Source organism: Gobius niger, assembly GCF_951799975.1.
Source record: "Gobius niger genome assembly, chromosome: 13".
Taxonomy (NCBI): domain Eukaryota; kingdom Metazoa; phylum Chordata; class Actinopteri; order Gobiiformes; family Gobiidae; genus Gobius; species Gobius niger.
The window spans coordinates 21,087,473-21,100,282 of NC_136864.1; the positions used below are offsets into that span (position 1 = coordinate 21,087,473).

Consider the following 12,810-nt stretch of genomic DNA (forward strand, 5'->3'; position numbering starts at 1 on the left):
CCCACAATGCAATATATGACTATGACGCACAGGGGCTCGCGCACCAGGCAGGAAAAGCCCGCAAAGCGCATGCGCCACATTTATGTTGTTGTTTGTGGCGGTAAGATGGCGGCGCTCGGAGACAACTCAGCTCCGGGGATGAACGGGTTAATACAACAATTCACAGCAATAACAGGTATAAAGGAACCGTATTTAAGCGTTTGGCTTTTTATGTAGTTCTGAGATAGGTTATAGCAGCGGCCTATTTCGATAAGTGGTCATACTATTCTTGCGCAGAAGAAAAAAACGGCCGTCAAGTCTTGGCTCCAGCCCCTACGCTGTCAGTGCATGCACAAGGAAAAAGCACAACCAGTTATCTACTTAACTCCTGTGAAACAATCAGAAATACGCGTAAAAAGTCCTATCTGCCAACTATAATTCCACAGTGCACTGGACAATGCCCCGTGTCTTTACATACACGGGGTAAATGTGATCATTTTTGATGGAAATGGCCAGTATCTTTCACATATACGCTGCTTGTTTGATTCACTGGAATGGAGGTCGGGTGGTGGAGGGTTTCGCCTTTTCAGCGGGACTCCTGTCATCCTACTTTGTCTGACTTTTGCTCATAGCAGCTTTGGGCTTCGCTTTTGAAATACTTAACCCAATCGCGGGTTGTAAGCATGCTGGTGATATTTGTGACCGTGGTATGTTTGTAGTTTCTAAACCATTTTACTGAATTATTTGGATGTGCTGCTGCTGGACTTGTAAAGTGAAATGGACATGCGCAGTGCGGATAAAGACACACGGAACCACCATTCTTCAAACAGCAACGTTTTAGCTCTGTACGTGGAAGAGTGACGATTAAGTTTTTGTATTTTTTGATGATGTTATAATTACCTTTTCTTTTCTTTTTTGCCGAGAAACATAGACCAGCACCAATGCTTAATAATACAGTTACGAGTGATGTCACGAGCTCAACTGTGGTTTTAAGTGTGAATTTTATGCAAGCACTTGCTGAAAAGTGTTGACAGTGTTGGCGTGCAAAGCAACACTGACTCTTTCTAGGTTTCATATCTTTCAATGAATCCAATTTGATTAAGAGTAGTTGCATTGTGGAGGCTTTAGTGACTACCACTCACCTCACAGCAAGAGGTTATCGGGTTCAATTCCCAGACTTTGTGAAGAATTTCCTTGTGGAGTTTCCATGTTCTCTTGGTTGTTCCAGTTTCTCTCATGTTTAGTTTAGTAGGGCTGGGCGATATGGACCAAAAGTCATATCCCGATATATTTAGGTTGAATATCGATATACGATATATATATACGTATATTTTTTCCGCAAAGTGAGAGCTGTGAAATGAAATGTTAAGGCAAAGTCGGAGCCAAATATGAGTAGTTTTATTGAAAACTCGCTATAAAATGTAAACATAAACACTGTATAATAAAAAAAATATCTTGGATGAAAACAACATAAAGTGCTCAGTTTAAGATACACTTTTTTAAAATCACCTTGAGATTACCTGTTTCTTTTTGTTAACTTAATAGCCTATCTGAATTTGAAATATCCCGGTATACGCGTTATGGTCTGATTCCATATCTCATTAAAAAATATATATCGATATGTATTAAATATCGATATATCGCCCAGCCCTATAGTTTAGTTTAGTTTATTTCAAACAACTTAAAAATAATAATAATGTAGCAATACAAAACATATGTTCGAAAAGGAGTGGGTTGAAGTGTGACCTTGTTTAGTCCCACCCCCTTTCTATTTCGATATTTCAATTTTTACAGAAGCTGAAAATGTTTCTTTTACAAGAACCTGGACAACAGAGTGACAATAATAATTAATAAATAATATAATTAATTTCCAGCTCTGTAGTTTGTGAAGACCATGTTTTTTATACATAGATTTAAATGGCCAAACTGGTACATTGCTTGAGCGACACATTCAAGCTATTCCATAGTTTAACTCCGCAAACAGCAAGGCAGAAGCTCCTCCTGGTGGTTCATCAACCTAAAGTATGCTCAGAGACTCGTCTTCTATCCTGATAAAATAACGCTCAGGGTCGCGAGATGAGTCCCTGGGTACTGCACTGAGGTTGTCCACTTGTTAACCCAATGTCGTTGTTTTACAGGAGCCACAGAGAGTGTGGGAAAACATATGCTGGAAGCCTGCAACAATAACTTAGAGATGGCTGTGACGATGTTTCTAGATGGAGGAGGTATCGCGGAAGAGCCTAGCACCAGCTCCAGTTCTACAGCCTCAAGCAGTAGGGCTCCTCCGTCTGAGTAAGATATGATTTTATTTGAAAGACCGCCTTTAAATTGGTCATTGAATAAGAAAAGTACTTTTTTGCGTCTCATATTTGAATTAAATTTCTGTACAATTTTGTCACAGTGAAGTAAGAGCTCCAATTCCCCAGAAGCAGGAAATTTTGGTTGAACCGGAGCCATTATTTGGAGGTATTTTCTGAAATCATGCTCCCCCATTAATTATATGTTTACATGTATTGAAATGAATAGTTATGCCTTTTTTGTAAATTTACAGTGCCTAAGAGAAGAAGACCTGCTCGTTCAATATTTGATGGCTTTCGTGATTTCCAAACAGAAACAAGTGAGTGTTTATACTCCTTTTCTTTGTTTTACAGAACTGACATTAATCTGAATATGCTGTTTTGTCCATTAGTTCGCCAGGAACAGGAACTGAGAAACGGTGGTGCTGTGGACAAGAAACTTAGCACCCTGGCAGACCTTTTCCGTCCTCCCATTGAACTCATGCACAAAGGAAGCTTTGAAACGGTGAGGAATCATTTACTGTTGGCTCTTTCAATTCTTCTGATGGATTTAGAACTTTTCTAACATTTTAGATAAAGACATAAGCTACATAATGTGTAACTGTTGTCAATTGTATGTCTATACAGGCAAAAGATTCTGGACAACTGGAGAACAAATGGCTCATGATAAATATTCAAAATGTACAAGACTTTGCCTGCCAGTGCCTGAACCGAGATGTTTGGAGCAACGATGCAGTGAAGACCATCATCAGAGAGCATTTTATATTTTGGCAGGCAAGTTCCATAACACATGTTAATCATCATGTAATAAACACTATAGAATAATGGTTTTGTAATATCTTTGATTATTATAGGTCTATCATGACAGTGAAGAAGGACAAAGATACATTCAGTTTTACAAATTGAACAAGTTTCCCTATATTTCAATCTTAGATCCACGTACTGGTGAGTTGTTTTGGTCGTGTTTGGATATATCTGTTTTAAGAAAATAGAGTAAATATAGTATTGTTTGCTAATGACTTTTAATCAGTGTTTTATGTCTGTATTTATGCATGACTCTTTCGTTAATGTGTTACGACCAAATGACTCCTCCTAAAAAATAACTAAAGCAAACCAGAAACTAGAATTCATAAGGGAATGCACTTGATCTCGAGCATGAATGAAAATGAAAGGTTTGCATCATATATATATATATATATATATTTTTTTTTTAAACTATACTTTCTCTTAGGTCAGAAGATGGTGGAATGGAACCAGTTAGATGTGTCGTCTTTCTTGGAGCAGACATCAGGTTTCCTTGCTGAACATGGGCAGTTAGACGGTCCGTCCAGCCAAGCCCCGCCTGCAAAAAGAGCGCGATCTGTGAGTTACAAGTATACCCATGCTAATACTGGCTTACAGTATTGTAGTTAATGTTGTCAGATATAAAAGAGACTTATAGTTACTGCTACAGTGTATGAGCTGAACTTGTCGTTTGTTGATGCAGGAAAGTTTGATTGATGCTAGTGAGGATAGTCAGCTGGAGGCCGCCATACGTGCGTCACTACAGGAGACCCATTACGAGTCTACAAACGTCCCAGAGGCTGCGGACTCCCTGCGATCGGATGAGGACTCAGACGCCGAGCCTTTTTCCGACAGCGAGGGACCCATCTCTGTGGACGGTTCAGACACAGAACTGCCAGAGCCTCAAGAAGAGAGGGGATCTTCCAACAAGCGCGCCTCTGCTCCTACCTCTGTTCCACAGCGTCTTCATCATGATACTTCCCCTTCGTGTCACAGAAAGTCTCCGTATAAAGAGAACAACCAGAATCACAAGAAAGAGGAGAGTAAAAAGAACCATCTGGAGACGCCAACTACCAGTGATCTACATCCCCAGCCTGATGTACTTTCTGGGAGTGACCATTGCTCTGAAGCATCCAAAAGTGATGGACCTTGTAAAACAAGCACTTCCAAATCCAGCGATGTTGACTGCCCAGACGACAATGGTATGACACAGTGTCAAGCATTCAATGCTTAGTAATGGGGGAAAATACTTTGTCATGTTGTGGGACATGACAAACATGACAAACATTCCTGATTACAATGTGCAACAGACTAATAGCGGCACAGTATAAATACTACCATAGCTCTCTATTTCTGTTCTGATGAAGCTCAGAAGTATGTTTCCTTTAAATTCCCAGAGGCTTAAAAAAAGTTATTTGGTTACTGCAACCCCTACTGCAACTGTTTAAATAAAAGAAAATACTTAGTGTCAAAAATGCAAAATATAACTTTTCGTCTTCCAGTCCATTCCAATACAGTGGTTCTCAAACCTTTTCACACTAAGTACCATTTCAAAAAGTTCAAGAATACCTAAATGAAGGTTCTTGAGTCATCATCTGTACTCTGTAGCGTTGCTGACGAAGCTTCTTCTCTCAGAGGCGAAACGTCCTACACTTCGAGTACAGAGGATGACTCAAGAACCTTCATCTTCAATGGGCAACTCCTGTACAACTGAAATCTTACAAAGACGAGGTCTAGAATACATATGGACTAAACTACGTCTAAACTATAAAAACATAAATGCCTTGCTCAAGCAAAAAATCTATTTTCTCAACTTTAAATGAATAAAGTGTAAAATTGTGAACTGAGAACTGCCTGAAAAAGGCAAAGTACCATCAGGAGTACCCGTACCATAGTTTGAGAACCACTATTCAGGACATTAACAGGATGTGTTTTGTTGTCATGAGTTGCTACAGAGTTGACTATTCTTTTTTGAAAAGTGTGAATGAAAATTTTGATGTGGATGGTCACAGTAAAGCGCCGTAAGTATTTCACTAATACAATATTCAATTTTGTTCCTAGGTCCTAAAGCGAGATTGATGCTACGTTACCCAGATGGTCAAAGGGAGCAAATTTCATTGTCTTCACAAGCAAAACTAATGGTGAGAGAATTCTGCAGTTTGAAAGTGTGAAATATAACCATTATTTTTCGCTCTCTCATTACGGTTCTGTTCTCTCTCTTTTTTGTCTTTTTAAGGCATTGGTAAAACATGTGCAGTCTAAGGGCTATCCTAATGAACGCTTTGAACTTGTCACCAACTTCCCAAGAAGGAAGCTCGCTCATTTGGACTATGACATCACACTGCAGGAGGCAGGGCTATGTCCGCAGGAGACTGTATTTGTACAGGAGAGGAATTAACCTTTGAAGGGCTCAATGTTTCTTGTGTGTTTTCTTTGGTAGACCTCGCCGTTTCACCAATGACCTGGAACAATCTTTCTGGCTGTTATTGAAAATCCTTATTATTTCCATGGAATGACCTTCCATGGGCTGTCCGTGTAGAGCCCTAATGCGGTCAATACCAATATGATGCCAGCAGTGTTGACATTTTATTTGATATAATCTTTTGAGATGAATCTCCTTTTGATATTTGATCAAAGAATACCAGATTATACAGTACCTATATAAAAGTATAGCACACGTGTACAGAGTCAAAGTGGATCTCTAGTGTTGGATAGCCGACACCGTGAACGTGTGAAGATGCCCCTTCCAGCAAAGAACGTTTTAAGGCCAGAGCTTATTTTCTTATTTTCTGGTCGTTTCTGTTAGGACAGGCAAAGGGAGTTTTCTTAAAGGTCCTTTATGGAACTTTTTATGTGAAAAAAAAACATGTATGAGTCGCTGGTAGGTTTTCACTGCTGACGGACCCTCCCTCTCACAAGAAAACCTACAAAACTGTTGATCCTGGGGTGTCTGTAGACGCCTCTGTCAAAAGGTCACTTACACACAAATATAGTTATCTTTTTTTCACATGAAATGTTCCTTAAAGAACCTTTTAACTGTTTCATTTTTGATCTGGTACTCCTCACTGTAAAACCTTTTTTTTTTTTTGAAAAGCAACGTTGAATTTACTAAAAATGGCTTCAAAATACAATTAAGTACATAATGTTACACGTAGCACTGAGTAGACGACTATTTTAATTACATTGGGTTGGGGGGGGATTAGGATTTGGCTTTCAACTAGTGACTTTGAAACGGGACTAAGCTCATCTCATCAATCGGACCTACACTGTACAGAAATGACTTGGTGAGACTGATATTTAGCTGTTGTAAATGTTTCATTTTTTTTTTTTTATATCCTGCCAAGAAAATTTGCTGGTGTTAAAATATACCCACTGAATATGGGACATCGGTGTTTCTGGTGGTACTTCTTGAACATTTGCTAACTAAACCTTGGTCACAAAAAATGGGGCACACTGAATGCTGTGCAGAAGTGTAGGTGTTTGCTATTTTAAATTCTAACTTAAACATTTTAATGTGATTTGAGAAACAAGTAAAACAGTCATATATTTTTGTATTCTGTTAAATAAATTCCACATTTTTAGAACTTTTTTGGGGGAACTTTTACTCTTCAAACCTTGGATGAAGGCCCAGCTGAAAACGTCTGTACAGGGCAACGGTCAAAGTTGATAGAAAAGCTCTTGCAGCTGTACAAACAGATGAGGACACTGACTTTGATATTCTCTGATATTCTTTGTACTTGGAGTGTTGCGCAAAAACGTGCAACGCTATTAACTCCGACATCATTTTCAACTCACTTGCACTAACATCCCAGGCAATACATTAGGCTTTGTATGGGCAGTAGGTGTCACTGAGTCCAAAAGGCTATGAAACCGTTTTCACAATTTTTCTCTTGCATAAGAATAGTCGCGAACCGTACTTCTCAGAAAGTAGTCAATGAAAGTTAATGAGTAATCTGTCAGCCCGTTTTAAATTAAATTTTTAAGATGGGCTTATTTTTGGATGTTTTTGTGTGTGTGAAATGTACTTCATTTTTAATGTTATCAAAAATATTGCTGCACTTCAGATAAGTTAAAACAAACCAGTCTTAAGTGTGGGATTCAGAACTATGATTTATTTCATCTACTGCCTTGCGTGAATGCAGATTTTTGGTCTGTCATTTGACTTACATTATGCTGCTACAAACTGTAATAATAAGTAGCTCGTTCTCCCTTGTTTAACAGCTAGTGACAGAGCTGCTAGTGCCTTTATGACTGAGGCTTTCAAACAATGATGACTATCTCTATTGCTTAGGCAAAGAAGCTACACAGGATTGTTGCTTTTTCATGAAAACTCATTGTTCTCCACACTGGCGGTGTTCCTGCCTGTATGTGTCTGATCAGCACTGTGCGCTAGTGAGGAAACTGTCAGCACAGCTTGTCAAAACCACCCGGCATTGACATTCTTTATCTGGTTCAAATCAATAATATGGACTCAGACGTGTGGGCTGTAAAAGCATATGTCACAGGAAGTAAATTGAGGTAATCATGAGGACAAACAGAAGTCATAGGATAATATGTTATCAAATGAGCTGTTAAATGTATTAGACTGAATGTTAAATCGTATGATGAATAATCATAATGTTTTAAGGTTTGAGTAAGTGATAAGATAATGTTTGGTATGTGCTGTGTGACACAATTTGGGTCATGCTAAGGTCACTCTTGCATCAAGTGCTGCATTGAAGAAACAAAACTTTATCTATTTAATTATATAAACCTTGACATCGTCAAAGAATAACAGCTGGACTTTTGATTTGTGGTCAAATCCAGCCTCTGACAAAAAATAGACAGGAAAAAATGCTATTGTGTTTTAGTCAAAATCAACATGTACTTTAAGCTCTTGTATTGGGCAATATTTACTGGGTAAATCTTCCTGTTTTCTACCAATCTGCAAAAATATGTTTGCATATTATGTTCTACAATAATACCGGTATTGGATATTTTATGTTTTTTTTTTTTTTTTTAAACAAACATTCAAAATAACTATAAATAATCATACTATTGCTGGCAATATTTCATGGATTTACTTAGTTGAATGTCCAGAATGGAGAAATTTGGGACTATCCATGTGCAAGCGCAGAGGTTCAAAGGTACACTTATGTGCCTACATTAGGAAACTTGAGTAAACGCAGGCTTTTTTTTTTTTTTCTTCAGTTGATAAGGGGAGCTGTCTATATAAGCCTCTTCCACTGCCTCCTCTCCGTTCTGCTGGACCAGGGACCCCGCTGCCATCATGAAGCTTCTCCACCTTGTCGCCGCACTTTGCTGCCTGGGTAATGTTTTGTTTTCTGTACCACCAAATATTGCATTTGAAATTATGCAACATTATAATATGCTTACTTCTGAATTCTTTGATTTCCATATGCACGTCAACAGCCACAGGCTTTGCAGTTCCCACTACAACAATAAAGTGGTGCGTCATCTCAGAACTAGAACTACGAAAATGTAATGACCTGGTAAACAGATCTCCTGCTTTCACCTGTGTGAGAAAAATGGATCACGATGCCTGCATTACTGCCATCAAGGTAATTGCTATAGCAGGAGCTTCTTAATTTTGTTTTTGTAGATAATTGTTTACAGATTAGGCTTGTAGTCAATATTATGTTAATTTTTGACATAGCTTGTGATACTTTGGAGTTATTTGACCCCCCCTCCATTTAACAATTACAAGGATGTTACCTAGAATTATTATGGGACAGTACAATATTATTTAATTTGTGTTCATCAATATTCATATAAACTATTACGAGACAATACATCTATGCAGAGGTGAAACCCATTTATCCTTTGCACCAGTCTCAAATCTGAATAAATAAATAAAGAGGGTTACATCAAAAAGTTACCAGCCAAACTATTTGAATGACAAATTTCAATAAAGCCTGAAAAATGTGTTGAAATATAAACCGATCTCTACTGTACTGTCAGGCTGGTGAGGCAGATGCAGTTACTTTGGCTGGTGAGCTCATTTTCAAAGCTGGACTGAGGAATCATGATTTGGTGCCCATCATTGCTGAGGACTACAAAAGTGGTATTTCTCATTATTATTTTTGGTGGTTGTTTTGCTTTGTTTTGTTGACTTGACTCAGAGTGGGTTTGTCTAATTCCAAATTTATTCCACCATAGAAAACGCTGAGGCATGCTCCTATAGTGTAGCCGTGGCAAAGAAGGGCACATTTTTTGGCCTGAAAGACCTTAAGGGGAAGAAATCATGCCACACTGGTCTGGGAACCTCTGAGGGGTGGATCCTTCCTATTGGTACTCTCTTAAGCAAGGGCTGGATGAACTGGGATGGCGCTGATAACCAACCTCTGCTTCAAGGTGGGCTCACTGTAGAAAACAATGATTCCACATCTTCCACTTCAGAGTCCGTTACACTTTCTCATATATTTTTTTTTCCAGCTGTGAGTAATTTCTTCAGTGCCAGCTGTGTCCCTGGTGCAAGTGGATACCAAAACCTGTGCCAACTTTGCAAAGGCGACTGCTCAGCGTCATCAACAAATGAATACGATGGTGGTGCTGGAGCCTTCAAGTACGTATAAACAAAACAAATCTGCATAACACTTGTTTCACGGATTAAATGTGAAAAACTACACTTCAACAGATGTTTGGCAGAAGACGCAGGGGAGGTGGCATTTATGAATCCTGCTGATATTCCAGGTAAGAAGACCATTGTTGTGAAGATGTTTTAGACTGAAGTAGGGAGCAGCACATTTATTAAGCGGCGCTATTGTATTGAATGAATAAAAATACTGCCCTCCTCTGCCCTGACATGAACTCAAGCATCTGAACGAAACAACTATGAGCTGCTGTGTGAAGACGGCAGGGTGCCTGTCGAAGACTTCAAAACTTGCAATCTCGGAGAACAAGTAGCTCACGCTGTGGTCACCCGCAAGGACAAGGTTCTGTCTGAATTCATCTGGACAAGTCTTACATCTGTCAGAGTAAGAGATATTAACAGAGATAATTCAAATATAAGTAATAGAATAAAATTATATCATAGCCTTTCTTGTAGGGATTGAACCTGTTCTCCTCCGCGAGTTACGGAGGCAAAAACTTGTTGTTTAGTGACTCGACAGTCAAGCTTCAGCAGGTACCCCCAGGCACAGACTCTTTCCTGTATTTAGGTGCTCAATACACGCATAAGCTCCAATCCCTGCTCAGAGGTACAGTTTATTTGACCTTGTGTTGTACTGCGAAGCAAATGCCACTGGTCATCGCCTCATGCCCAGGTTCACTTTTCAGAACAGCCCCAGGATTCAGCAACAACCAGTATCAGATGGTGTGCTGTTGGTCCTGCAAATGGCCCTGAGACCGCTAAATGTGACTTATGGTCTGGCAACAGTTTCCTACCAGAGGCTGGAATCCCTGCTATTGAATGCCAGACAGCTCCAACGGTGGAAGAGTGTTTCAAGAAAATTATGGTAAAAAGAAATAATACTGTATATTTCTGGTTCCGTTCTCTTATAGTTTTCTGAAGGTTTTCCCTTTTTATTTCGTAGCGGCAAGAAGCTGACGCAGTGGCAGTGGATGGTGGGCAGGTGTACACAGCTGGGAAATGTGGTTTGGTTCCAGCTATGGTCGAGCAGTATGATGAAGGTTGGTTTTACTAGTCCATAATGAGGCAAATGGTCAAAAAGGACGGTTATATAGTTTTTTTGTGTTAATAATTGCACTTTTTTTTCCTCCTCACAGGAAAATGCAGCGCTCCTGGACCATGTATGTATTATTACTCATTCATTTATCTTTGAATGAACTTGATGGACTGCCATATATTACTGCAAAATAAATGTAATATATGGGTAATATACAAACAGAGTAACCATTCTTCAAAATATAATTTCTTTAATATTTGTTGTTTTATAGCGGCATCCTCTTACTATTCTGTGGCCGTGGTTAAAAGAGGTTCAGGAATGAGCTGGGGTAACCTCAAAGGAAAGAGGTCTTGTCACACTGGCATGGGCCGAACAGCTGGCTGGAACATCCCCATGGGTCATATCCATAAAGCAACAAATAACTGCGACTTTAGTGAGTACACCAAATACCAATCGGCCACACAGTGTCAAATACGGCTAATGACTTACTAACTATATATTTCTAATCATAGCTCAGTTCTTCAGCTCCGGCTGTGCCCCTGGAGCAGACATTGCATCCCCATTTTGTCTCAACTGCAAAGGTAGTGGAAAGACAGTTGGAGATGAGGATAAATGCAAACCCAGTGCAGATGAGCTGTTCTATGGCTATGCTGGGGCTTTTAGGTGAGAGAAAAAAAATCTGTAGCATTATGCTCTTGCATCGATGGCAATACTGTGAATATGTTTGTTGCTTGTTTTCCAGATGTCTCGCGGAAGGTGCTGGCGACGTGGCTTTCATCAAACACACAATTGTTGGGGAAAACACCAACGGTAAAATTCATGCAGCTTTGACTCTTATTACAGCACATGTCATGAATACATTTGTTGATTGTGATTCACAGGAAATGGTCCTGACTGGGCAACCGCATTGAGAAGTGATGAATTTGAGCTGATCTGCCCTGGGAAGGATGGGTCGGTTCCTATTGGTGATTATGAGTCATGCAACCTGGCTGCAGTGCCCGCACATGCTGTGATGACACGACCTGATATCAAAAGTGAAGTGGTTCGTGTTCTCAACGATCAGCAGGTTAATTTTCTATATTAATATTACCATACAATTTTAGAAGATGTAAATATATGTGGTAGATTCTCAAAGGCACAAATAAGAATTAATGCTGTGAAAGGAAGATTGATTGCTCTGATTTCAATTTACAGGCCAAGTTTGGACGAAGTGGCAGCGATGACAAATTCAGAATGTTCGATTCGGTTGATGGAAAAAACCTCCTCTTTAAAGACTCCACTAAGTGTCTACAGGATATACAAACGAATTCATATGAATCATTTTTGGGACCAAACTACATGACTGCCATGAAATCACTTAGGCAGTGCAGTGATAGTACCCCAGGTAAGATCAGGCTTCATAATTAAATTACAACTTGCTGTGGTATTCTATTACAGTGGTATTAATTGTAAATGTAATACTTTATGCTTTCTTTTCCTAATAGATCTGGAGAAATCATGTACTTTCCAGTCCTGTCAATGAAGACATTTGTGAATATTTGTGAGGATATCTGTCCCGAGCCACTGATGCATTTCTGCCTGATGGAGAATGTTTTTGTTTCTTGCATGTTATTTCACAAATAAAACTTATTATGTAAACTTAAATGTCATCTATTAGTAAATGAAACATAAGTAGGTCTTAGTTAGGAACATATTATAAAACAGGGTGTCTTTACAACTACTATTCGCCATTTTGAGTCATACCCAAGTCTTGCGTAGGCTACCCTTGAATTATTTCTTTTGAAATTAAGTAAATGAAACATGTTTCTTAACAGACATTAATATCTTCTTTTAGAAATGTTAGAAATTCTAAATAACATGTAGACTACATAAAAGTGCCACTATAACCCGATTTACGCGAATAAATGGCTTCTTATCTGATCCTTCTAGTTGTTTATGTTTTTTCAAACAATAAATAAATAAATACATTGGGTGATCTACAACAAGAATCTAGGACATGCCTGACTTCCCAGACCTCGGTGTATTTCAGGACATAAAAATATACTTTTTTTCGCCTATTATACAATTGTTTTAAATGGCTTATCTGACTCCACGATACTAGCATGTGTGAGACTCGCCACTGT

The 12,810-nt window shown here is 39.0% G+C and overlaps 2 protein-coding genes across 2 annotated transcripts; both read left to right on the top strand.

Moving 5' to 3' along the window:
- Positions 1-66: 66 nt before the first annotated feature.
- ubxn7 (UBX domain protein 7) lies at positions 67-5,920 on the top strand. Its single transcript, XM_079568612.1, has 11 exons — positions 67-175; positions 2,118-2,271; positions 2,381-2,445; positions 2,531-2,596; positions 2,669-2,781; positions 2,904-3,050; positions 3,131-3,221; positions 3,508-3,638; positions 3,763-4,261; positions 5,121-5,200; positions 5,296-5,920. Exons 1-11 carry the CDS (start codon positions 70-72, stop codon positions 5,455-5,457), a joined length of 1,614 nt encoding a protein of 537 aa, XP_079424738.1. The 5' UTR covers positions 67-69; the 3' UTR covers positions 5,458-5,920.
- A 2,189-nt stretch (positions 5,921-8,109) lies between these two features.
- tfa (transferrin-a) lies at positions 8,110-12,315 on the top strand. Its single transcript, XM_079568967.1, has 17 exons — positions 8,110-8,368; positions 8,472-8,620; positions 9,021-9,123; positions 9,219-9,413; positions 9,495-9,624; positions 9,697-9,752; positions 9,876-10,036; positions 10,108-10,258; positions 10,338-10,516; positions 10,595-10,691; positions 10,788-10,811; positions 10,959-11,120; positions 11,200-11,350; positions 11,430-11,497; positions 11,569-11,753; positions 11,882-12,071; positions 12,172-12,315. The coding sequence occupies exons 1-17, from the start codon at positions 8,329-8,331 to the stop codon at positions 12,207-12,209; spliced, it is 2,079 nt and encodes a 692-aa protein (XP_079425093.1). The 5' UTR covers positions 8,110-8,328; the 3' UTR covers positions 12,210-12,315.
- Positions 12,316-12,810: the final 495 nt, after the last annotated feature.

Excerpts from the sequence above, each read along its gene's own strand:
- tfa (XM_079568967.1), top strand. The coding sequence starts at position 8,329 with ATGAAGCTTCTCCACCTTGTCGCCGCACTTTGCTGCCTGG. Across the intron at positions 9,124-9,218 it reads TGCTGAGGACTACAAAAGTG|AAAACGCTGAGGCATGCTCC; the intron begins GTATTTCTCATT and ends ATTCCACCATAG. Across the intron at positions 11,121-11,199 it reads AACAAATAACTGCGACTTTA|CTCAGTTCTTCAGCTCCGGC; the intron begins GTGAGTACACCA and ends TTCTAATCATAG.
- ubxn7 (XM_079568612.1), top strand. The coding sequence starts at position 70 with ATGCGCCACATTTATGTTGTTGTTTGTGGCGGTAAGATGGCGGCGCTC. Across the intron at positions 3,051-3,130 it reads AGCATTTTATATTTTGGCAG|GTCTATCATGACAGTGAAGA; the intron begins GCAAGTTCCATA and ends TGATTATTATAG. Across the intron at positions 5,201-5,295 it reads CTTCACAAGCAAAACTAATG|GCATTGGTAAAACATGTGCA; the intron begins GTGAGAGAATTC and ends TGTCTTTTTAAG.